Raw genomic sequence first — 27509 nt, forward strand, 5'->3', positions numbered from 1 at the left:
TAGTGATTTATGCTGTGGCTGTGGCATTGCATGCCAAATATTATCCACATAAATGTTCTTCCCTGTCTGCCTCAAAGTGATACAGACTGACCAATTAGGAGATGTGCGTGTGTGAGTGTATGTGTGTGTGTGGTGTTATGATATAATTCACATCAGCTGTCAGGACTACAGATGGTTATGATCAGAGAACGACTGAGAGGCCTCTGACAATTCCCCTAGAAAGAGCATCATCTGTTTTTCATATGGCCGTATGTGTGAAACCATTGACTCCATGGCCTGCTCTTCAACTTACAGTACAGCACTCAGAATAGTCATCTGTCATGATGGAAGTATGGGGAACTGCTGGTTGTGTGTGGGTGTGATACTGTGGTGACATGGGACCTGTCAGGCTTCACAGTGTACTGTACAGTAGGTTATCCCTCTCTCAGTTGGTACAGCACACTTCTCCTGTTAGTCTTTCAAGTCCTCACAGTCAACGTTTGTCTTAATATTTTTCACATCCCATTATATCAAGTCTATATGTTTATTTATAGTAAAGTATTTCAAATCAGTGTCAAATTAAAATGAACATGAACATCAATAAACCCCCAAACTCCTCATATTATTTATTGTGCTCCTCAAAATATGAGAGAGAGAGAGAGAGAGAGAGAGAGAGAGACTCAAAGTGGATTTGACAGGCGTGTAATGATCTCACTGACATCAGTAACCTCCCCAGTCAGCTGGGATTTCCTCCTGCAGCCCTTCTTGGTAATGAATGTTAGCCCTCCTATCACATGTAGAACACAACAGAACACAACAGGAGGATGATAACACAACGGTGATGGAGGGAGGGGAGAGAACTAGTGATGTTATGTTTGATACTGGAGGTCAGAGGTATGTGCTGAAATCGCTAAGCAGTTTACGTAAAAGCAGTGGGCCGATGCCGGTATCACTTTATCAGAAGCACGTGATCAATGACGTCCGAATCTTCGTTTCGTCGAACAACCACCTGATTGGTTTGGTATTGGTTTGGTAGTAGACAAAAAGGCTACGCTGTGCACGTTCTAAGGTGTGTGGGACGTCATCTTTAGTAATTTGTCTGCTCTAAATTATTTTGACCAGCATGTGCCACTAGTGTACACTGTATTGACCAAAGCCTCGAGTAATTAAATTATTTTTGACACAATTGGCTGGAAAGCCTGAATGCTTCAGGAAGCTTTCTTTCCCCATCACTCGGGAGAGCAGGGTGGTAACTGAGGTGAGGGAGGAGAAGGGTATTTATTCTTCATTAACCTCCTGTCTCCTGACTGCATGCTCTCTGTTGCCTTGTGATCAGAGCCATGTTCTCTCTCTCAGACATCGCTATACATACTAATAGATGTTTTTTATATAGTGCCAAATAAGGGTTCTTTAGCTATTGAAGGGCTCTAAGTGTTATTTGAGTCAGTATTGTTCCACATAGAACCATCTCACTTCCCAAAGATACCTTGAGGGACAATGTAGTGCATTGTCTTCCGACAGATGGCATCATTCTAACCCAATGCCTTACACTTGGCATAAAGTCTGTCCTTGCAATATCATGATGCTTCATCAATGTGCAGTCGAGGTCTAGCTGTTAATAAATTGACTGATTTCTCTCCCAGCACCCCGTCTCTTCATAGAGAACCTGTGCTTACAGCACATCACTGTATGATTTATCATGTAGCACCCAGGAGACTCATGTAATTATCCTCCTCTCAGCGCTGCTGTAGCTTCATTTCTCTTGTTTATCACACCATACTCACTTCAAGAGTGAGAGCGGTGCCTGTTTTCCCCTCAGTTGAATATAGCATTCTGGACTAATTTGTCACACCATTCCCAGGACGACTGAACTAAGACATCACCATCCACCAGGAACCAGGGCTGGTGGAAGTACAGATCCATTGTTGGCCCTGTGAGAATCTGAAATATCTGCAGTCTAATAGGGTGAGATGTCCAACAGAGATACTGTTCAGAGTGAAGGATTATGTGTGTGTGTGCGTGTGTGTGTGTGTTTAAACTAGGATTACAAAAAGACCCAAGAGATCCATTTAGGGACCACGCTAGAGGACTTTAAGTGGGAACCCAAGATGCCAGTTTACAATCCAGAAACAATCAGTAACTCATTCTATGGGTGATATGATCTGCAGTGAAGTTGTGAAGTCTGTGGCGAGCCAGAGAAAAATACCTGTTGGTTTAGTTAGAACTGCCAGGCTCCCACTACACCACATGTCTGTCTGTCTGTCTGCCTGTCTGTCTGTCTGTCTGTCTGTCTGTCTGTCTGTCTGTCTGTCTGCCTGTCTGTCTGTCTGCCTGTCTGTCTGTCTGCCTGTCTGCCTGTCTGTCTGCCTGTCTGTCCATACTGAAACCTACAGGCCAGTCAAACACACAACATGGTCTCTTTCTAATATTTCAAAATGGTGGCATTTAACTACTTTAGTTATACAGTATGTCACATAAGTTGACATTACTTATACAGTATATCACTATTATGACATACTACTTAGCTTATACAGTTCATTCGGAAGCTATTCAGACCCCTTGACGTTTTCCACATTTTGTTACGTTACACCCTTATTCTAATATGGATTAAATAAACAAATGTCTTCATCAATCTACACACAATGCCCCATAATGACGAAGCGAAAACAGGTTTTAAAAACTGAAATACCTTAATTACATAATCATTCAGACCTTGATATGAGACTCGAAATCAAAATTGAAATTGAGCTCAGGTGCATCCTGTTTCCATTGATCATCCTTGAGATGTTTTTACAATTTGATTGAAGTCCACTTGTGGTAAATTCAATTGATTGGACATGATTTGGAAAGGCACACACCTATCTAGATAAGGGCCCACAGTTGACAGTGCGTGTCAGAGCAAAAACCAAGCCATGAGGTCGAAGGAATTATCCGTAGAGCTCCGGGGCAGGATTGCGTCGAGGCACAGATCTGGGGAAGGATACTGTCAGGTTTTGGCCAAGACTGTTCGGGTTTTGGTCACTAGATGTCCCCATTGCACCTTTTTTGTACCTTTTGTTTTTCTTGCTCTAATTATTGTTTGCACCTGTATGTCATTCCCTTGTTAGTATTTAAACCCTGTGTGTTCCTCAGTTCCTTGCTCAGTGTTTGTAAGTTAACACCCAGCCCCAGCCCAAGCCTTGTTTTATACAGATATTTCTCTTGTTGGATTTTCCAGAGGTTCTCTGGTTTAGTTCTTGTGTATTATTTGAGTAGTCTTTTGAGGTTTGTTTTTCCCTGCTGTTTTTTACCACTTTGTGGAGTTTCTTTTGTATTTTGGAGGATTTCCAATTTGTGCCTCTTGGTTTTATTTTTGGACATTGTGGATTTAGTTTCTTTGCCTGAAGATTTTGTTCTTTTATTAAACCACCATCTATAGTACTGCTGTGTCTGCCTCATCTTCTGGGTTCTGACGATTATTAGTGACTGTTTCTCGCACCTGGTCCTGACAGATACCAAAAAATGTCTGCAGAATTTGTATTTGTATTTATGATGGATCCCCATTAGCTGCTGCCAAAGCACTCTGACAGAGCTCCAGAGTTCCTCTGTGGAGATGGGAGAACCTTCCAGAAGGACAACCATCTCTGCAGCACTCCACCAATCAGGCCTTTATGGTAGAGTGGCCAGACAGAAGCCACTCCTCAGTAAATGACAGTCTGCCTGAAGTTTGCCAAAAGGCACCTAAAAGACTCTCAGATCGTGAAAAACAATATATTCTGGTCTGATGAAACCAAGATTGAACTCTTTGGTCTGAATGCCAAGTATTCACGTCTGGAGGAAACCTGACACCATCCTTACGGTGAAGTATGGTGGTGGTAGCATCATGCTGTGTGGATGATTTTCAGTGGCAGGGACTGGGAGACTAGTCAGGATCAAGGGAAAGATGAATGGAGAAAAGTACAGAGGGATCCTTGATGATAACCTGCTTCAGAGCGCTCAGGACCTCAGACTGGGGGAGAAGGTTCACCTTCCAGCAGGACAACAACCCTAAGCACACAGCCAAGACAATGCAGGGGGGGCTTCGGGACAAGTGTCTGAATGTACTTGAGTGGCCCAGCCAGAGCCCGGACTTGAACCTGATCGAACATCTCTGGAGAGACCTGAAAATAGCTGTGCAGCAACGCTTCCCATCCACCCTGACAGAGCTTGAGAGGATCTGCAGAGAAGAATGGGAGAAACTCACCAAATACAGGTGTGCCAAACTTTATCGTCATACCCAAAACGACTTGAGGCTTTAATCTCTGCCAAAGGTGCTTCGGCGAAGTTCTGAGTAAAGGGTATGAATACTTATGTAAATGTGATATTTCCATTTTTTTGTGATACATTTGTAATAATTTCTAAAAACCTGCTTTTTCTTTGTCATTATGGGTTATTGTGTGTCAATATATGAGGGGGGAAAACAATTTTATCAGTTTTAGAATAAGGCTGTAACGTAACAAATGTGGAAAAAGTCAAGGGGTCTGAATACTTTGCGAATGCACTGTATGTCACAGAGCATCGATGGTTAGGGTGAAAGACAGGTTAATGGTAAGGGTTGTGGTTAGGGTCTGCAACATACACCGGCTTTAAATTGCTTTTGTCGGCTTGGTTTAACCCCAGGTCCTGTGAACATGTTTGAGTTGAACAGACCCAGTGTCAGTGGAGGCCTGCAGGGCTTTAGAAAGCAGAGAGTAGGCCAGGCTTAGACCATAACACAACGAGGGCCCGTTCTCACCAAGTGTGTTTCTAGGCCAGTGAATGGACGGTTTTTAAGATCTTGAGCATCTGAACTGGAAAGCCACCAAGAGTACTGGAACCACTCACCTCTCAGAATGAGAGGACCTTGAATGGTCTGATGACTCACAAGCTTGTTTCCCTTACAAAGTTGTCAATATTCCACAATCAGCAAAAACATTCAAAAGTTGAATGTATTTTGTTTCGATTCATTTTTTTATTTTTTTATCAACATTAAATTACACATTGAGTCATTTTCTGTCTTGGTAATGACCTGTATCATACAGTGATGTTATTGTTATTGCCATCAACAGATCCCTTCTGTGAAACCATGTTGATTACAATCTGAAAGCATGGGAAGTAGTTTATTGAGAAGTCATTAAAGACAACAACCCAAACACAGTGGGCCCTGGTCAAAAAATAGTGCACTAAATAGGGAATTGGGTGCCAATCTGGGACACAGACAGGATTTCTTGGCAACATTAAAAGTATTCTTCTTTGGCCTCTGTATGCGTGGGGCACCACCATGGTACAGATCTGTATATTTGTCTAGATAAATGATGCACAAAACCAGTGTAGTTCAGTCAGACAATATGCTCTCAATAGCCTGGCCCCTTTTTCTTTTTTCATACTTGAAAGGGAATCTTTTATTTCCAGAGAGGTAATCATCCTCTGCTGTTTCTAGGAAACGGGTCGTTATCGGGTCGCAAATTAGTCCTTTGGGTACCATCTTTAGAAGTGAGGAATGTTGGATCAGTCTGTCTGAGAGGTTGGCATAGAGCAGGCAGCAGGGCAGCAGAGCTGATGCTTCAGCCCAGCCCTGTCAATGTACCCTCTGGGGCCCCAGCCCTGTCACCGTACCTTCTGGAGCCCCAGCCCTGTCACCATACCCTCTGGGGCCCCAGCCCTGTCACCGTGCCCTCTGGGGACATTGCCCTGTCACCGTACCCTTTGGGGCCCCAGGCCTGTCACCGTGCCCTCTGTGGCGCCAGCCCTGCCACCGTACCCTTTGGGGCCCCAGCCCTGTCACCGTGCCCTCGGTGGGCCCCAGCCCTGTCCTCTGGTGCCCTAGTGACGGCAGCAGCCCCCTCCAAGGAGAAGGGCACAGTTAACTCATGGGAAAATACTCTCTCGTAAACCCCTTTTCAATGTCACCACCACTCCCAGCACCTGTAGAGTGTAGATTCTATACTATGTAAAGGCTGGCCAGTCCAGGTTGTTTTGAATGAGGCTGGAGGTAGTGTGTCTCTGAGGAGGGAGTCCCAAAGCAGATATCTCCACTCAGGTCAATCCCGGTAGTTTTAAGTCTTTCCCCCAAGTGTCCTGCCACCTGGAGCATTAAGGCTGGAGGTAGTTTGTCCCTGAGGAGGGAGTCCCAGAACAGGGATCTCCACTCTGGGGCTAGGTCTGACACGTCCAGTCAGATGCAGCTCAAATCAGACCCTTTGGGTTGTGAAGGCGGTACAGTTCCACATAGTACCTATTTTAACTGACCCTGGCTCATTTTAACTTGGTTCATTTTCAATCTTTAAAAACCCCACACAGGTCCCCAAGGGTCCTCTTAAGTACTGTTGTCTATGTGGTGCTATTAAAAATATACTCAAAATATGGTACTGCTTTTACTATAACCCTCTGATGAATATAATGGTTATTGTATAGTCACAGTAACATGATAATGTGTCTCATTATATTGAGCTCTGAGTTGAAGTCTTGGACAGCAAAGATAAGGCTATGTTTGCATCCCAAATGACACCCTATTCCCGATATAGTGCACTACTTTTTACCAGGGCCCAGAGGACCATGGTCAAATGAAGTGCACTATGTAGAGAATATGGCGCCATTTGGGATGGAACCTACTGCGTCATCTGAGAGACTTCCAAATGTTCTAAGCCCTCCCTTAGAAGTGTCAAACAAAGATTCCCAGAGCTCATGTGAACTCAGATATGCAACTCAGTTGTTGAGAAAGATATGACTTATACAACTAAACTTGCTGTAAAATGTATTTGACCTGTCTTTAATCCCTTTACGCTTGTACAGTCCATGGTTTTCTTCTCAGAAAAATCTCAATACTGAACACCTATGTGGGTGTTTCTGCTATTGATATACTGCCACTTTCGTCCGAACCTTCTGTCAATATGCCAACATATAGGCTACCAAAACATACTAAAGTCACAGGAAAGAGAGAATCATTTTAGTTCACTACTTCCTAAGGCAAGGTTGTGTTATTGTGACCCAGATAGATCCACCAATCAGGGCCTCTATTTATATGTATCTGCTGTGTGATTGGTCTGGTCCAGTGTGTGTGAGATGGAAGCCATCAGGCCAGTGCCATGGAGAGTGACAGAGGAACAGGTCATATGATTGATAAAGCTACGGGTGGGAACAGCCCTGTTGTTATGCCCCAACCCATTACCCATGAACTATTTCCGTGGTTTCAAACTACGGTCTAAATGCGGTGTTTGTGACCTATTCACAAAGAGTTTCTGAGTAGGTGTGTAGAAATAGTAGCAGTTTGGCCTTTAAATCATAATAAGTAAGACTACATGGACAGGAGGGACCTGCCCTAGATCAGTACTCCTACTCTGAGACACTTTTTGAATACAAAAAGGTCTGTGGGAGCCTGCTGCTGCTGAGTGTCTGTGTGATAAGTGAGATGGGGAGGCGGTAGTTTAGAGAGGCTGTTGCCAACTCTCACCGTGGCTGCATCTCACTTTCATCCTAAGTGCACCAGATACTCTATATCAGTCTAAATGTCACAGTACACTCTCATAAAAAAGGGTTCCAAAGGGGTTCTTTATGGAGGAATAGGGTTTTACCATGAACCATTTTGATCTGAAGAACCATTTTTGGAAGACAAGGGGTTTTTGTAAGGCAAAAGGTTCTACCTAGATCCTTTAACATCTTAAGAACTGTTTTTGGGTTCTTTAAAAGGAAAGAAGGTTTCTACATGTTCTACATAGAACCATATATCATATTCCCAGCATGCTCTATTGCAGGGTGATTTTCAGAATTGTTTGTTTTAATATCTGTGTTTTTGTATTGATTGGTTAATAAATGTTATGCTACACAAAGATAAATAGCATACATTTTTCTAAACTATACAATCTGTTAGTAGTTGGACTTATTGCACTCGTTGCTGAGATGGTTGTTCAAGTTTAGATGACTGAGGTAGTCTCAGTATTCATTCTTCCCTACCCTGGCAGTCTTTCTGAATGCAGGTTACGGGTGATTAAAAAAATACACTTGTTGAATATCGTAACTCTGGCTGGATTCCAATAGGAATTCAATATCGCATTGCAAGCTAGTATAATGTGACTTGCAGGCCCTACATAGAGGGTTCTGCAAAGGGTTCTATCTATCAACAAAAAGGGTTCCCCTATGGTGACAAACCGAGGAACCCTATATGGTTTTCCTTAGTACCTGTTTAATCCTAAGAGTGTAAATGTAATAACACAGGCAGTTGACAATGTGGAAGAGATACAGTTGTAGTCGGAAGATTACATACACCTTAGCCAAATACATTTAAACTCTGTTTTTCACAATTCCTGACATTTAATCCGAGTAAAAATTCCCCGTCTTAGGTCAGTTAGGATCACCACTTTATTTGAAGAATGTGAAATGTCAGAATAATAGTAGAGAGAAGTATTTATTTCAGCTTTTATTTCTTTCATCACATTCCCAGTGAGTCAGAAGTTTACATACACTCAATTAGTCAAACGTTTCAGGTAGCCTTCCACAAGCTTCCCACAATAAGTTGGGTGAATTTTGTCCCATTCTTCCTGACAGAGCTGGTGTAACTGAGTCAGGTTTGTAGGCCTCCTTGTTCGCACACGGTTTTTCAGGTCTGCCCACAAATTTTCTATAGGATGGAGGTCAGGGCTTTGTGATGGCCACTCCAATACCTTGACGTTGTTGTCCTTAAGCCATTTTGCCACAACTTTGGAAGTATGCTTGTGGTCAGTGTCCATTTGGAAGACCCATTTGCAACCAAGCTTTAACTTCCTGACTGATGTCCTGATATGTTGCTTCAATCTTCCCACACAATTTTCGTACCTCATGATACCATCTATTTTGTGAAGTGCACCAGTCCCTCCTGCAGCAAAGCACCCCCACAATAGGATGCTGCCACCCCCGTCCTTCACAGTTGGGATGGTGTTCTTCGGCTGGCAAGCCTCCCCCTTTTTCCTCCAAACATAACGATGGTCATTATGGCCAAACAGTTCTATTTTTGTTTCATCAGACCAAAGGACATTTCTCCAAAAAGTACGATCTTTGTCCCCATGTGCAGTTGCAAACTGTAGTCTGGCTTTTTTATGGCGGTTTTGGAGCAGTAGCTTCTTCCATGCTGAGCGGCCTTTCAGTTTATGTTGATATAGGACTCGTTTTACTGTGGATATAGATACTTTTGTACCTGTTTCCTCCAGCATCTTCACAAGGTCCTTTGCTGTTGTTCTGGAATTCACTTGCACTTTTTGCACCAAAGTACGTTAATCTCTAGGAGACAGAACGCGTCTTCTTTCTGAGCGGTATGACGACTGCATGGTCCCATGGTGTTTATACTTGCGTACTATTGTTTGTACAGATGAACGTGGTACCTTAAGGCGTTTGGAAATTGCTCCCAAGGATGAACCAGACTTGTGGAGGTCTACAATTGTTTTTCTGAGGTCTTGGCTGATTTCTTTTGATTTTCCCATGATGTCAAGCAAAGAGGCACTGAGTTTGAAGGTAGGCCTTGAAATACATCCACAGGTACACCTCCAATTGACTCAAATGATGTCAATTAGCCTATCAGAAGCTTCTAAAGCCATGACATAATTTTCTGGAATTTTCCAAGCTGTTTAAAGGCACAGTCAACTTAGTGTATTTAAACTTCTGACCCACTGGAATTGTGATACAGTGAATTATACGTGAAATAATCTGTCTGTAAACAATTGTTGGAAACATTACTTGTGTCATGCACAAAGTAGATGTCCTAACCAACTTGCTAGAACTATAGTTTGTGTTAACAAGACATTTGTGGAGTGGTTTAAAAACAAGTTTTAATGATTCCATCCTCAGAGTATTTTAACTTCCGACTTCAACTGTAGCTCTCTACAGCTTGTTTATGCAAGGCAAATGTTTACTTTCTGCATCCTCACTAGAGTCATGTCGTGAAATATGTGGATATTACAGACCATTATTAGGTGCAACTTGTGTCGCCATTATTTACAATCTCCTACACATCAATGTAGGCTGAGACTCTCCTAGGAGTTTGTCATATCTTAGCCTACAGAACAAGCCAGTGCTGGGGCTGGCAGTTTGTCAATGGTAGTCACTCAGAGCTTCAATTAAGTCTCAACACAATAGAATAGTGTAGGCTTGGCACTTGGCTCACTCATCTACATTGGCAGAGTGGTATCCTGCAGTTTCTCTTTTGAAGACATAAGAAGAAGGAAGGACTAAAAAGAAGAAAGGAAGAAGAAGGACTAGAAAAGGCCAATAAGCCCACAGTAAAGGCAGGAGAAAGTCCAAGGCTTATCACAGTCTCTCCACTGCAGGCTACATTCTGCTCACTTTGTACTAGAGCTGGCGTTCCCTTGCCCACGTTGTAGGCATATTCATGGGTTGTTTTCTGTACTATTGTGTGTGTGTGTTTTCTTTACAGTATTCTGGCTTTCAGTCAGTTGATCCTGTTTCTCAATGCTTTTAACAGCTTGTGTTTTAGGACGATGTGTTACTATAAACCACGTCTATTGCTTTTTAATCCTCCTTTATTATTCACATAATAACAGAGTCCTTCAAACACACTGGAAGGACTTGATTTGATCTCAGATTTAAAACAGATAGGGTATGGTGATGCTCCTCTTATGGCATCTTAGAATTTGTCCCAAATGGCACCCTATTCCCTATATAGTGCACTACTTTTGACCAGAACCCTACAGGCCCTCTGGTCAAAAAGTAGTGCACTACATGGTGAATAGGGTGCCATTTGGGACGAATCCTAATTCATTTTGCTGAGGGTTGGTTTGTTGGTTAGATGGGGGTCTGGGGTTTGGAGACTGTGTGTGCCCGCTGAGGCGAGGCATGGATCTGTGTCAATCCCCTGTTGTTTTTAATGAGGCACTAGTCCCGTGGTAAATATTTAAAGTTGAATGCTAGCAGAACCAAAGGCTTCACAGATGCCACACACTTTCCGGGCTTTGTTGATCAGACGGTCAGCGGAGTTCAATGGTGCTCATTCTTTGGATGGTTTCACACACACACACACACACACACTGGGAGAGACATACACACACACACTGGGAGAGACATACACACACACACACTGGGAGAGACATACACACACACACACTGGGAGAGACATACACACACACACTGGGAGAGACATACACACACACACTGGGAGAGACATACACACACACACACGCTGGGAGAGACAAACACACACACACACACTGGGAGAGACATACACACACACACTGGGAGAGACATACACACACCCTGGGAGAGACATACACACACACTGGGAGAGACATACACACACACACTGGGAGAGACATACACACACACACACACTGGGAGAGACATACACACACACACTGGGAGAGACATACACACACACACAGAGACATACACACACACACACACTGGGAGAGACATACACACACACACTGGGAGAGACATACACACACACACACTGGGAGAGACATACACACACACACTGGGAGAGACATACACACACACACACTGGGAGAGACATACACACACACACTGGGAGAGACATACACACACACACTGGGAGAGACATACACACACACACTGGGAGAGACATACACACACATACACTGGGAGAGACATACACACACACACTGGGAGAGACATACACACACACACACTGGGAGAGACATACACACACACACTGGGAGAGACATACACACACACACACTGGGAGAGACATACACACACACACTGGGAGAGACATACACACACACACTGGGAGAGACATACACACACACACACTGGGAGAGACATACACACCAGCCCAGATCCTTTCTGCTGCGGCAGGACCAGTGATCCTGACAGTTCTCCTACTTACAGTAAAGACACGTTCCCTCTCTGCCTTCTGTGCCATCGCAGTTCATGAATAAAAAAACAGAGTTTAGTTTAGTCCTTGAAATACTGCAGGATAATGAGAACTGCTTCCCGTGTAGACCTTTAATGGCAGTTTCAAGGACATTGGCTTTGTGTGCTTTCTCAAAAAGTTCAGTGTACACACTGAAAGCTTTAGTTGTTGGCATTGTAAAGTTAGTCAATGTGATTCTGTGCTGTAGGACTTAAGATCCATCTGAACCATCTAAAATAGAACGATTTGATTGGATTATGTGGTAGAGTATTCATTATTATCAAATGTCTGTCATGGCTGACCTGTTTTACTACTGCTGCTATCTGCACAATATAACAGATCAATAACTGTAATATTTATACTGTCTCAAATTCTCAAACCATTGGTCTTTGACCTAACCCGGTGACATATAGGCTAGTATTAAAGCTGACTGTCAGTTGATATAGAAACCAATGTAGGCCTATAGAATAAGTGGACACTTTGATACATAATGTAATGGCACAGTTGAGTCGTATTGACGTACTGTTCTCCATTCTGTAAGTATTATCCAGTGTTCATCAGCTCATATATGAAGATGAAATATGGATCCACCTTGCTCTTTACAGATTGAGATGCTTGGTGAAGCAGCTGGACAAGGGAGAAGTGAACGTGGTGGACCTGAGGAAGAATATAGAGTATGCAGCCTCTGTTCTAGAGGCAGTCTATATCGATGAAACCAGGTGAGTGCATTTCAAAGAAATTCCATTCCATGCATGACTACATCAAGTATTTTGCACTCTGCACGGCTGAAGGTACAGGAAAGATTGGCACAAATACAACTCACACTCAGATTATTATTATTATTCATTATTATGAAGGTACAGGGAAGAACGGCACGAATACAACTCACAGAAAATACAAGTCATATATATAAAACATATTCTGATGATGAAATTCCTTGACAGAATTGAGTGCAGTACTACCAGTGCGGTACTCTTCTGTTTTAGTGCCTTAGCTACAGACAGTTTGGAAAGTGTGGTTTCCAATACAAACAGTGTCTTTGTGTATGCTTATCAAAGTCCTTCAGTTCTCCCTATGTGTCTCAGTCCTCTTTCTGTGTCTCAGTTCTCTCTGTGTCTGGCCCGTTATTCTACTGATTAAGGTTGTCCCTCCAGCCATCAATGACTGGTGTGTGTGTGCGTGTGTGTGCGTGTGCGTGTGTATGTGTATATGTGTGTTGAAGCCAGAGACAGGGAGAGAACGTCAGGGGGGAACGTCTGTCTTCAAATGGGATGACAGATAAACTGAAAGGAGGCTGATCCACTCCCTGCTTTACTTCTTCAACTCCATGTGGGAAGCTTTCCATCTCTCCATGGAGGAGACTATTAAACTAGATTCTGACTGAGCCCCACACCCCCCTCAGTCTGGGCTGTTGTAGCTGTAGTTGTTTATGCAGACTGCAGTGTGTCAGCTCAGCTGTGTTCTCCAACGATAAGCAGGTGTTTGCGTAGCCTGTAGACTGATCACATGGAGGCATGTTGACAGAGCTCATGTTCAACATCTCTCTCTCCTTGTCCATCTCTCTCTTTCACTCTCTCTCTCTCTCTCTATCTACTTCTGTCAGTCTCTCTCGCTCCCTCTCTCTTTCTACCTCAATCTTTCCTAATTCCCCCCCTTACCTCTCTCTCTCTCTCTCTCTCTACCTTGTCTTTCTCTCGCTCTCGCTGTCACTCTCTCTCTTTCTCTCTCTCTCTACCTTGCCTTTCTCTCGCTCTCTCTTTCTCTCTCTCTCTACCTTGTCTTTTTCTCGCTCTCGCTCTCTCTCTCTCTCTCTCTCTACCTTGCCTTTCTCTCGCTATCGCTGTCACTCTCTCTCTCTCTCTCTCTCTCTCTACCTTGCCTTTCTCTCGCTCTCGCTCTCGCTCTCGCTCTCTCTCTGAGGCCCCAATTCTATCTCCCTCCCTTTAGTATTGGCTCTTCATTAACAAGGCTTTGGTCCTCAGTGCTAGAACTCTCTTCAATCACCACAACACAAGGCATGTTTGCCAGAAAGCACTGCTACAGTTCCAGAAGTTTGATCCAAACAAAATAATGAAGTCGCTCTTTGTGTGCATCCAAAATGGCACCATATTTACTATGTCGTTTATTCTTGTTTTTTACGGTCGTTCAGTTTTACAATTTCAGAATAATTACTTGCAGAAGGAAGTCCTGACCTGCACCCTTATCACCATTCTATACACCTAATTTCCTTACGTTAGTACCTAATCTAATGCTGACACTCTAATTACATCATGAAAAATATCTGCTTCTCTTCTCTTTCATTGGCCACATTTTCATGAAGACTAAAGATCTGTTTTCCAGATAGTAAATCAGCAAGGCTATTTTCCTCAGTTAAACAAGATGACTCACTGTGAGACAGGAAGAAGGGAAACAAAACAAACTGCAATGAAGTCGTTCTTTGTGTGCATCCCAAATGGCACCATATTTACTATGTAGTGCATTACTTGGTCAGTGCCCATAGACTTTGATTGATTCATATTTGTGTAGTAATTTTGTTTCCCATCATAATAAATCATTATTTATTTTCACGGTCGCTCCATATTACAATTTCAGAGTAATTACTTGCAGAAGGAAGTCCTGACCTGCATCCTTGTCACGATTGTAGATGCCTAATTTCCTTACGTTAGTACCTAACCTAATGTTGATACTATAATCACATCATGAAAAATATCTGCCTCTCTTTTCCTTCATTGGCCACATTTTCTTTCACACGAAGACTAAAGATCTGTTTTCCAGTTAGTAAACAGCAAGGCTATTTTCCTCAGTAAAACAAGATGACTCACTGTGAGACAGGAAGAAGGGAAACAAAACAAACTGCAGTGGAAAGAGAACCTGTCAGTTACACTTCATCCAGTTAGAACTCCATTCAGCCTTCAGAAAGACATTTACTGGAGATCCCACAGCTCCATACCAGAACAGGTAAACAGACATGTACTGGAGATCACACAGCTCCATACCAGAACAGGTAAACAGACATTTACTGGAGATCACACAGCTCCATACCAGGACAGGTAAACAGACATTTACTGGAGATCACACAGCTCCATACCAGAACAGGTAAACAGACATGTACTGGAGATCACACAGCTCCATACCAGAACAGGTAAACAGACATTTACTGGAGATCACACAGCTCCATACCAGGACAGGTAAACGGACATTTACTGGAGATCACACAGCTCCATACCAGGACAGGTAAACAGACATTTACTGGAGATCCCACAGCTGCATACCAGAACAGGTAAACAGACATTTACTGGAGATCACACAGCTGCATACCAGAACAGGTAAACAGACATTTACTGGAGATCACACAGCTCCATACCAGGACAGGTAAACAGACATTTACTGGAGATCACACAGCTCCATACCAGAACAGGTAAACAGACATTTACTGGAGATCACACAGCTCCATACCAGGACAGGTAAACAGACATTTACTGGAGATCCCACAGCTGCATACCAGAACAGGTAAACAGACATTTACTGGAGATCACACAGCTGCATACCAGAACAGGTAAACAGACATTTACTGGAGATCACACAGCTCCATACCAGGACAGGTAAACAGACATTTACTGGAGATCACACAGCTCCATACCAGAACAGGTAAACAGACATTTACTGGAGATCACACAGCTCCATACCAGAACAGGTAAACGGACATTTACTGGAGATCACACAGCTCCATACCAGGACAGGTAAACAGACATTTACTGGAGATCCCACAGCTCCATACCAGGACAGGTAAACAGACATTTACTGGAGATCCCACAGCTCCACACCAGGACAGGTAAACAGACATTTACTGGAGATCACACAGCTCCATACCAGGACAGGTAAACAGACATTTACTGGAGATCACACAGTTCCATACCAGGACAGGTAAACAGACATTTACTGGAGATCCCACAGCTCCATACCAGGACAGGTAAACAGACATTTACTGGAGATCACACAGCTCCATACCAGGACAGGTAAACAGACATTTACTGGAGATCACACAGCTCCATACCAGAACAGGTAAACAGACATTTACTGGAGATCCCACAGCTCCATACCAGAACAGGTAAACAGACATTTACTGGAGATCACACAGCTCCATACGAGAACAGGTAAACAGACATTTACTGGAGATCACACAGCTCCATACCAGGACAGGTAAACAGACATTTACTGGAGATCACACAGCTCCATACCAGAACAGGTAAACGGACATTTACTGGAGATCACACAGCTCCATACCAGGACAGGTAAACGGACATTTACTGGAGATCACACAGCTCCATACCAGGACAGGTAAACGGACATTTACTGGAGATCACACAGCTCCATACCAGGACAGGTAAACAGACATTTACTGGAGATCACACAGCTCCATACCAGGACAGGTAAACAGACATTTACTGGAGATCCCACAGCTCCATACCAGAACAGGTAAACGGACATTTACTGGAGATCATACAGCTCCATACCAGAACAGGTAAACAGACATTTACTGGAGATCACACAGCTCCATACCAGGACAGGTAAACAGACATTTACTGGAGATCACACAGCTCCATACCAGGACAGGTAAACGGACATTTACTGGAGATCACACAGCTCCATACCAGAACAGGTAAACAGACATTTACTGGAGATCACACAGCTCCATACCAGAACAGGTAAACAGACATTTACTGGAGATCACACAGCTCCATAACAGGACAGGTAAACAGACATTTACAAGACTCAATATACCTGGCCTCTCAACTCATTACATTACAGTCAGCAATGGAAACAAATTACACTTTTATTAGCTACATGCTCTTACGATGCCTAGTGTGAGTGACATTTATAGCATACCTTTGCAGAAAATGGAACCTACAGTATACTACACTGTTAGCCTGTTTTTGTAATTTTATCAGTAACTTACTGTATTAATCAAAAGTATGATACTGTATACTCCTGAGTAGCGCAGTGGTCTAAGGACACTGCATCTCAGTGGAAGAGGCGTCACTGCAGTACTTGGTTTACATCCGGCCGTGACTGGGAGTCCCATAGGGCGGAGCACTATTGGCCCAGCGTTGGCTGGGGTAGGCCGTCATTGTAAATAAGAATCTGTTCTTAACTGACTTGCCTAGTTAAATAAATATACACTGAATGCAGTAGATTACCATAGAATGCACAGTAAAATACCGTACATTTGTTTTACAGTGCACTGTAAGACCTTTTTGTAATTTCAACAGTAAAACACTGTAGAATGCATAATAAAGTACCATACATGCGTTTAAAAATATTATTTATTGTGCATTGCGGGAAAATGTTGTGGGTGAGGAAAGAGTGTCTGGCTCATTAACATATTTTAAGGTGTGTCTTGTCAGAGGCTATATTTGTTGCTCCCATGAGTAAGAACGCTGTACCCCGCACAGAATACGGTAATATACTGTATTTAAAGAATGTGATAAACCTTGTAAAATTCAACAGTAACTTACTGACTGATTTTTGACAGTAAGTTACTGTAATTAAGAATAGAGTACCGTACTGCTGTTTTGGAGGGCCAGAAATCTTTTGACCACTAGTGGGTGCATGGTATTGTTGTTTCTTACTCATTAACATATATTGAGGTGTGACTTGTAAGAGGCTATATTTGTTGCACTTGTTAGTGCTGTACCAATTTAAGTGATATGTGGTAGCGTTTCCCCAAATATCAGTTTGTATGCTGTAATATATAATTATATAGTCACTATTAGCAATTGCTGATTTTATTTTCAATTCAACAATAAAGTACTGTATTGCTGTTTCGCTATATATTTACTACAGCGTACTGTAAATTATGCTGCACTGGGAGGAAAAATAATTGCTGGCGCATGTATATAGGGAACAGATCAGAGTGCTAGTGGGTCTTAAATGGTTTAATGGCTGAATATTTACCCAGGCCTCTAGAAGTGCAAGTGATATAAAACACCTAGTATTTATTAATATGCAAATGCCTACAGACAACCTGCTTGTTATAATCCTTTGTAATTACAGTAAAATAATGTACAAATCATTTTCTTACAGTTTAGTAGTCAATTTCACTGTATTGAACTGTGTTTCATTCCTCTGGCGTCAAATGACCATGAATAACTCAGTATTGTATTGGCACTATCCAGTGATAGTCAGAGATAAGAAATCTTGTTGTAACTACAATCATTTTTTAACACCAATGTATCCTTAACTACAACAACATTTTCAGTAACGGTTACAGAAACGTTTTTCCCTGCTATGACTGTGATGTTTTTTTTTTATCAGCCTCGGTTGAATGCACTGACTGTAAGTTGATAAGGACAAGAGCTCCCACTAAATGACCAAAATCTAAATATGAATGTGTTAATGAATATGGTACAGGTTGGTTTCCCACACCCTAAGGTGTAAAACAATGAGACACCTTATCACTGACTCTGTTATGTTTATTCAGGATTTGGCAAAAGACATCAAATCAAATCATCAAATCAAATTGTATTGGTCACATGCGCCAGATACAACAGGTTTAGACGTAACAGTAAAATGCTTCCTTATGAGCACATTGCCAACAGTACAGAGTTCAAAAGTAAGACAAAACACAGTACAAACAATAATGAGGCTATATACAAGGAGTACCAGTAGCGAGTCAATGTGCAGGGGTACGAGGTAGTTGAGGGAATGGACGTAATGTCATATGTACAGTGAATTCAAACCCCTTGAATTTTCCCACATTTTGTTACGTTATAGCCTTATTCTAAAATAAATTAAATAAAACATTTTCCCCATCAATCTACACACAACACCCCATAATAATAAAGCGAACAGGTTTTTAGAAATGTTTGCAAATGTGTAAATAATAAAAAACGGAAATACCTTTACATAAGTATTCAGACCCTTTGCTATGAGACTCGAAATTCCAGTGCATGTCAGAGCAAAATTCAAACCATGAAGTTGAAGGAATTGTCCGTAGCACTCCGAGGTAAGATTGTGTCTAGACACAGATCTGGGGAATGGTACCAAAAAATGTCTGTAGCATTGAAGGTCCTCAATAACACAGTGGCCTCCATCATTCTTAAATGTAAGAAGTTTGGAACCACCAAGAATCTTCCTAGAGCTGGCCGCCCGGCCTAACTGAGCAATTAGGGGAGAAGGGCCTTGGTCAGTGAGGTGCCCAAGAACCCGATGGTCACGCTGACAGAGCTCCAGAGTTCCTCTGTGGAGATGGGAGAATCTTCCAGAAGTACAACCATCTCTGCAGCACTCTACCAATCAGGCCTTTATGGTAGAGTGGCCAGACGGAAGCCACTCCTCAGTAAAAGGCACATGACAGCCCGCTTGCAGTTTGCCAAAAGGCACCTAAAGGACTCTCAGACCATGAGAAACAAGATTATCTGGGATGGGATGTTTTTCAGTGGCAGATACTGGGAGACTAGTCAGGATCAAGGGAAAGATGAACGGAGCAAAGTACAGAGAGATCCTTGATGAAAAACTGCTCCAGAGAGCTCCGGACCTCAGACGGAGGTGAAGGTTCACCTTCCAACAGGAAAATGACCCTAAGCACACAGCCAAGATAACACAGGAGTGGCTTTGGGGCAAGTCTCTAATTGTCCTTGAGTGGCCCAGCCAGAGCTCAGACTTGAAAATCTCTGGAGAGACCTGAAAATAGCTGTGCAGCGATGCTCCCCATCCAACCTGACAGAGCCTGAGAGGATCTGCTAAGAAGAATGGGAGAAACTCCCCAAATACAGGTGTGCCAAGCTTGTAGCATCATACCCAAGAAGAATCGAGGCTGTAATGACTGCCAAGGGTGCTTCTACAAATTACTGAGTAAAGGGTCTGAATACTTATGTAAAAATATATATTTTTAATACATTTGCAGAAAATTCTAAAAACCTGTTTTTGCTTTGTCATTATGGGGTATTGTGTGTAGATATATGAGGGGGGGAATCAATTTGATCAATTTTAGAATAAGGCTGTAACGTAACAAAATGTTGGGAAAAGTCAAGGTGTCTGAATACTTTCCGAATGCACTGTACATGTGGGTAGAGGTAAAAGTGACTAGGCAATCAGGATATATAATAAACAGAGTACGGGCAGCGTATAGCAGCAGCGTATGTAAAGTGTGTGTGTGTAGTATGTGTGTATAGAGCCAGTGCAAGAGAGTCAGTGCAAAACAATGAAGATATAGATATAGAAATTGACTGTAAATAGTACAGTCAATTGGTGCAAAAGATCAAGATAAAAAAAAAACATAATGGATTTTAGAAAACCAGCTACTAAGATAATTGTTTTTCATTTTTGTTTTGGTGAATAAATTCACACCTGCTCATTCCAAAATCATGGGCATTTATATGTAGTTGGTCCCCCCTTTGCTGCTATAACAGGCTCCACTCTTCTGGGAAGTATTTCAACTAGATGTTGGAGCATTTCTGTGGGGACTTTCTTCCATTCAGCCACAAGAGCATTAGTGAGGTCGGGCACTGATGTTGGGCTATTAGGTCTGGCTCGCAGTCGGCGTTGCAATTCATCCCAAAGGTGTTTGATGGGATTGAGGTCAGGACTCTGTGCAGGCCAGTCAAGATCTTCCACACTGAACTTCACAAACCATTTCTACTTTGTGCACAGGGGCATTGTCATGCTGAAACAGTAAAGGGCCTTCCCCAAACTGTTGCCACAAAGCTGAAGCACAGAATCATCTAGAATGTCACTGTATGCTGTAGTGTTAAGATTTCCCTTCACTGGAAATAATGGGCCTAGCCCAAACCTTGAAAAACCGACCACAGACCATTATTCCTCCTCCACCAAACTTTACAGTTGGCACTATGCATTGGGGCAGGTAGCGTGCTCCTGGCATCCGCCAAACCCAGATTCGTCCGCCTGCCGAATGGTAAGTGTGATTCATCACTCCAGAGAACACGTTTCCACTGCTCCAGAGTCCAATGGCGGCGAGCTTTACATAACTCCAACCGACACTTGGCATTGCACATTAGGCTTGTTTGTGGCTGCTCGGCCATGGAAACCCTGGCATTATGTGGCTGAGCCATGTCGAGAAAGCCCACCAGATATACCCTGGCATTATGTGGCTGAGCCATGACGAGAAAGCCCACCGGATATACCCTGGCATTATGTGGTTGAGCCATGAGGAGAAAGCCCACTGGATATACCCTGGCATTATGTGGCTGAGCCATGAGGAGAAAGTCCACCAGATATACCCTGGCATTATGTGGCTGAGCCATGAGGAGAAAGTCCACCAGATATACCCTGGCATTATGTGGCTGAGCCATGAGGAGAAAGTCCATCAGATATACCCTGGCATTATGTGGCTGAGCCATGAGGAGAAACTGAACATGTTTTCTTTGTTCATTGTGTATTTCTGTTAGCAAAAAGTTTAGATATAGCCTGGAATAAAAGAAAAAGCGCCAAATGCTAAAAATATTTAGCTCCAGATATGGGGCACTTATGTATGCAGAGTGTGTGTAGGTCAGTCTCACAATTTAATCTTCTATTTGTGCCAGACTGGGTTATAACACATTCCATTTCATTTTTCTGGATTTATTTCTATGTATTTTTACTGCTCTCTAGGGTTGTTATTATTGCTTGGATAACCTTATTTACTATTATGTATTCATTCTTTGTGAGGTATAGTATGGTAGGGTTATGAGGTATAGTATGGTAGGGTTATGATGTATAGTATGGTAGGGTTTTGAGGTATAGTATGGTAGGGTTATGAGGTATAGTATGGTAGTGTTATGAGGTATAGTATGGTAGGGTTATGATGTATAATATGGTAGGGTTGTGAGGTATAGTATGGTAGGGTTATGAGGTATAGTATGGTAGGGTTATGATGTATAGTATGGTAGGGTTATGATGTATAATATGGTAGGGTTGTGAGGTATAGTATGGTAGGGTTATGAGGTATAATATGGTAGGGTTGTGAGGTATAGTATGGTAGGGTTATGAGGTATAATATGGTAGGGTTATGATGTATAGTATGGTAGGGTTATGAGGTATAGTATGGTAGGGTTATGAGGTATAGTATGGTAGTGTTATGAGGTATAGTATATAGGGTTACGAGGTATAGTATGGTAGGGTTATGATGTATAATATGGTAGGGTTATGATGTATAGTATGGTAGGGTTATGAGGTATAGTATGGTAGTGTTATGAGGTATAGTATATAGGGTTACGAGGTATAGTATGGTAGCGTTATGAGGTATGGCAGGGTTATGAGGTATAGTATGGTAGGGTTATGGGGTATAGTATGGTAGGGTTATGATGTATAGTATGGTAGGGTTATGAGGTATAGTATGGTAGTGTTGTGATGTATGGTAGGGTTATGAGGTATAGTATGGTAGTGTTATGAGGTATAGTATGGTAGGGTTATGGGGTATAGTATGGTAGGGTTATGATGTATAGTATGGTAGGGTTATGAGGTATAGTATGGTCGGGTTATGATGTATAGTATGGTAGGGTTATGAGGTATAGTATGGTAGTGTTATGATGTATGGTAGGGTTATGAGGTATAGTATGGTAGGGTTATGAGGTATAGTATGGTAGGGTTTTGAGGTATAGTATGGTAGGGTTATGAGTTATAGTATGGTAGGGTTTTGAGGTATAGTATGGTAGGGTTGTGAGGTATAGTATGGTAGGGTTATGAGTTATAGTATGGTAGGGTTTTGAGGTATAGTATGGTAGGGTTGTGAGGTATAGTATGGTAGGGTTATGAGTTATAGTATGGTAGGGTTATGATGTATAGTATGGTAGGGTTATGAGGTATAGTATGGTAGTGTTATGATGTATGGTAGGGTTATGAGGTATAGTATGGTAGGGTTATGAGGTATAGTATGGTAGGGTTTTGAGGTATAGTATGGTAGGGTTATGAGTTATAGTATGGTAGGGTTTTGAGGTATAGTATGGTAGGGTTGTGAGGTATAGTATGGTGCTGGTACATTTGTGTAATGTGTATTCTATGTGAGCCGGAGTGTGATTCTGTCCCTTGATGTCCCCCTACCAGGCGTCTTCTGGACACTGAGGATGAGCTCAGTGACATCCAGGCGGACTCTGTGCCCATGGAGGTGCGTGATTGGCTGGCCTCGACCTTCACCAGGAAGATGGGCGTGGTCAGGAGACGACCAGAGGAGAAACCACGGTTCAGGAGCATCGTCCATGCCGTGCAGGCTGGCATCTTTGTCGAGAGGTACACACACACACACACACGCACACGCACACGCACACGCACACACACTCTTTTTCGTTGAGAGATTGTACTTTCATGAGGCATGGGGAAATAACCCTATAAGATAATTATAGTAGGCTATTGATATTGATAAGTATGCAGAGACATGTACAGATAAGAACAAAAACAACATACCATCAGACCATCAACACTTATTACAAGCTCAAATGAATTTCTTCAGAGGTAGTGTTGTTTCTTAAAAGGAAAACACAACTGTCATTCTGCCTTTCAATAGAAAATGGTTATTATTCAAAACCTGGGCACAAACAGACATGGTGGCTTGCAGTTGTGGTGTTGCCCTTAGAAGTAAAGAATAACAGACATTCTGCCAGTAATAGAAATGGACATTAGTGAAAAGTGCGTACAATTTCTTGAGCATAATTGCCTACTTACAGTGGGCACCAACATGAATATGTAAACATAATATTCAGCAATGCATCTCAATCTCCTCGAGCTGCTGGTAGGGCCTGTGTCTCACTCTTATTCCCATGGCAACTACTAGGCTATTTCAGTGTGCCATAGACACCTGTTGGAAACAATCCTCTACATCGTTATCTCCTGAAGCTGAATATTACAAAATGAAAGGCACAATGCAGGTATTTGAGATTTGATGCTCGGTTCGACAGTTGGAATATTTATTTCTTAGTTTATTTCTCAAATTAGTCAAACTAAATAGGTTAATGCTTAATGCGTTTTGATGGTTCCTTCTTTAGTGGCAAACAGTATCATTTGAGTTATAAAATGTGTGCTGTAATTCCACATATTAAGAATGTTGTAAGATCTGTCGTTACAGTTATAAAGTATGTCTGTCAGACACAGTGTGGTCTCTTCAGCCCAGATTACCCTGTGAAAAACTAACAGGTCTCTGATTACAAACATTCTCAGAGAAGAGGAGAGAGGAGAATAGAGTCAAAGCCCAGCCTGCCAGATTCTTCTTCCCTTTTATTAACTACATGTAGGATGAGTTCCAAATTGTACCCTATTCCCTATATAGTGCACAACTTTTGACCATTGCCCGTAGAGAATAGGGTGCCATTTGGGACACATCCCTCTTCTCTTAAATTAGCTAGACACTTGAAGAACAGAGTGAACATGGCTGGGTTCTGACATGTCACACCTTTCTTTGTTGCTGTTTCCAAAGGCCAGTCTTTCTTTGTTGCTGTTTCCAAATCCCAGTCTTTCTTTGTTGCTGTTTCCAAAGCCCAGTCTTTTTTTGTTGCTGTTTCCAAAGGCCCAGTCTTTCTTTGTTGCTGTTTCCAAAGGCCAGTCTTTCTTTGTTGCTGTTTCCAAAGGCCCAGTCTTTCTTTGTTGCTGTTTCCAAAGGCCAGTCTTTCTTTGTTGCTGTTTCCAAAGGCCCAGTCTTTCTTTGTTGCTGTTTCCAAAGGCCAGTCTTTCTTTGTTGCTGTTTCCAAATCCCAGTCTTTCTTTGTTGCTGTTTCCAAAGCCCAGTCTTTCTTTGTTGCTGTTTCCAAAGCCCAGTCTTTCTTTGTTGCTGTTTCCAAAGGCCCATTCTTTCTTTGTTGCTGTTTCCAAAGGCCAGTCTTTCTTTGTTGCTGTTTCCAAATCCCAGTCTTTCTTTGTTGCTGTTTCCAAAGCCCAGTCTTTCTTTGTTGCTGTTTCCAAAGCCCAGTCTTTCTTTGTTGCTGTTTCCAAAGGCCCAGTCTTTCTTTGTTGCCGTTTCCAAGGCCCAGTCTTTCTTTGTTGCCGTTTCCAAGGCCCAGTCTTTCTTTGTTGCCGTTTCCAAGGCCCAGTCTTTCTTTGTTGCCGTTTCCAAAGCCCAGTCTTTCTTTGTTGCTGTTTTCAAAGGCCCAGTCTTTCTTTGTTGCCGTTTCCAAGGCCCAGTCTTTCTTTGTTGCCGTTTCCAAGGCCCAGTCTTTCTTTGTTGCCGTTTCCAAGGCCCAGTCTTTCTTTGTTGCCGTTTCCAAGGCCCAGTCTTTCTTTGTTGCCGTTTCCAAGGCCCAGTCTTTCTTTGTTGCCGTTTCTAAAGCCCAGTCTTTCTTTGTTGCTGTTTCCAAGGCCCAGTCTTTCTTTGTTGCTGTTTCCAAATCCCAGTCTTTCTTTGTTGCTGTTTCCAAAGGCCCAGTCTTTCTTTGTTGCTGTTTCCAAATCCCAGTCTTTCTTTGTTGCCGTTTCCAAGGCCCAGTCTTTCTTTGTTGCCGTTTCCAAGGCCCAGTCTTTCTTTGTTGCCGTTTCCAAGGCCCAGTCTTTCTTTGTTGCCGTTTCCAAGGCCCAGTCTTTCTTTGTTGCCGTTTCCAAGGCCCAGTCTTTCTTTGTTGCCGTTTCTAAAGCCCAGTCTTTCTTTGTTGCTGTTTCCAAGGCCCAGTCTTTCTTTGTTGCTGTTTCCAAATCCCAGTCTTTCTTTGTTGCTGTTTCCAAAGGCCCAGTCTTTCTTTGTTGCCGTTTCCAAGGCCCAGTCTTTCTTTGTTGCCATTTCCAAGGCCCAGTCTTTCTTTGTTGCCGTTTCCAAGGCTCAGTCTTTCTTTGTTGCCGTTTCCAAGGCCCAGTCTTTCTTTGTTGCCGTTTCCAAGGCCCAGTCTTTCTTTGTTGCCGTTTCTAAAGCCCAGTCTTTCTTTGTTGCCGTTTCCAAGGCCCAGTCTTTCTTTGTTGCTGTTTCCAAGGCCCAGTCTTTCTTTGTTGCTGTTTCCAAATCCCAGTCTTTCTTTGTTGCTGTTTCCAAAGGCCCAGTCTTTCTTTGTTGCCGTTTCTAAGGCCCAGTCTTTCTTTGTTGCCATTTCCAAGGCCCAGTCTTTCTTTGTTGCTGTTTCCAAATCCCAGTCTTTCTTTGTTGCTGTTTCCAAAGGCCAGTCTTTCTTTGTTGCTGTTTCCAAGGCCCAGTCTTTCTTTGTTGCTGTTTCCAAATCCCAGTCTTTCTTTGTTGCTGTTTCCAAAGGCCCAGTCTTTCTTTGTTGCCGTTTCCAAAGGCCCAGTCTTTCTTTGTTGCCGTTTCCAAATCGCAGTCTTTCTTTGTTGCCGTTTCCAAGGCCCAGTCTTTCTTTGTTGCCGTTTCCAAGGCCCAGTCTTTCTTTGTTGCCGTTTCCAAATCCCAGTCTTTCTTTGTTGCCGTTTCCAAGGCCCAGTCTTTCTTTGTTGCCGTTTCCAAATCCCAGTCTTTCTTTGTTGCTGGTTCCAAAGCCCAGTCTTTCTTTGGCCTTATTTAACAGTCCTGTCTCATCCCTCCCCCTCACCCCTTTCAACACCCAGCCTTTTGTTCAGTTCTGGCTGGCCCAAAACTATTTTATCTTGAAAGAATGCCTTCTCAAAAGCCTTGCTGCCTTTTAGTTTTTTTAAATGTAATTACTGTTGATCCCACCATTACTGGTTATTGTTGAAAACGGAGTTATTGTGTCTTTATGTGACTGTAGCATTTTGATACCATAAAGGGATGTATACAATTGAAATCATCAGCCGTTGTTTGTTGTCCCTGTGTGTTCTATGTATACAAAGTACATGAACACGAGCTGCCACAGCAGGCAAAACTGATTTTAAATGAAATCATTACAACCACTAATTATTCGAACATTATTTCAACCCGTTTTGCCCGCTGGGCATATTGCAATTATTTTGTCTAACTACCTAATGATTGTGTATCTGTCTTCAGGATGTACAGACGGACGTCTAACATGGCTGGGCTGACGTACCCTCCAGCTGCCATTGCTGCTTTGAAGGTGCTTGATACTGTGCATCATATTACCATTACTATGCCTACTATACAGTAAGGTAGGCAGAGCAGATTGTCAGAGCAGATTATCGTGGGCTGAAGTATAATTCTAAGAAAATGTTGAACACTACAAATTTAGCACGAGTATGCTCAAAAATAGATTGAATTTTAAAATATTAAAATAACAATCACTTCATACCTTGATTACGTTGAGACATGATCATGTCTTCCTTTTTACATGTGGGTATATTTGGGAACAGATTTCCTCAATTACAATGATTTTAGCTGAATTCCTCGTGATTTTATATCATCTTTTGAGATGGGAATGATGCCATTTTAAAACATTACAGGGATAATAAACTGTGTCATATCATTCATAATGATACAGAATACAGGCTTTATTACAGTTGTACAAGATGTACCTGACTATCATAACATCATCCTATTCTGAAATCCATAGAGATGATAAAAGGTGTTATTGTGTGTAATATGTTGTATTTTATAGAACCCAATGTGTGTTCTATTTAATTCTGTACTGTCACCATCCCTGACATCATCTGATTGTTTACAGGATGTAGATAAATGGTCCTTTGATGTGTTTGCGCTCCACGAGGCCAGCAGTGAACACGCATTAAAGTTCCTGGTGTACGAACTGCTCACCCGCTATGATCTGATCAACCGCTTCAGGGTTAGTCTCTCTCTTGATCATTAACGTCAGGGTCTGTGTGTGTGAGTGCATCTACGTATCTCTGTGTG

General features: G+C 42.5%; 1 protein-coding gene across 1 annotated transcript in view; it reads left to right on the plus strand.

Moving 5' to 3' along the window:
- Positions 1-27509, plus strand: part of LOC129816545 (dual specificity calcium/calmodulin-dependent 3',5'-cyclic nucleotide phosphodiesterase 1A-like) — a 97554-nt gene that overhangs the window by 44457 nt on the left and 25588 nt on the right. Inside the window, exons 3-6 of the mRNA XM_055871126.1 lie at positions 12439-12552; positions 22874-23056; positions 26694-26760; positions 27325-27441. Coding sequence (XP_055727101.1) covers positions 12439-12552; positions 22874-23056; positions 26694-26760; positions 27325-27441 — 481 coding nt within the window. The remainder of the gene's footprint in view (positions 1-12438; positions 12553-22873; positions 23057-26693; positions 26761-27324; positions 27442-27509) is intronic.

The sequence above is a fragment of the Salvelinus fontinalis genome, chromosome 19 (assembly GCF_029448725.1).
Source record: "Salvelinus fontinalis isolate EN_2023a chromosome 19, ASM2944872v1, whole genome shotgun sequence".
Classification (NCBI taxonomy): domain Eukaryota; kingdom Metazoa; phylum Chordata; class Actinopteri; order Salmoniformes; family Salmonidae; genus Salvelinus; species Salvelinus fontinalis.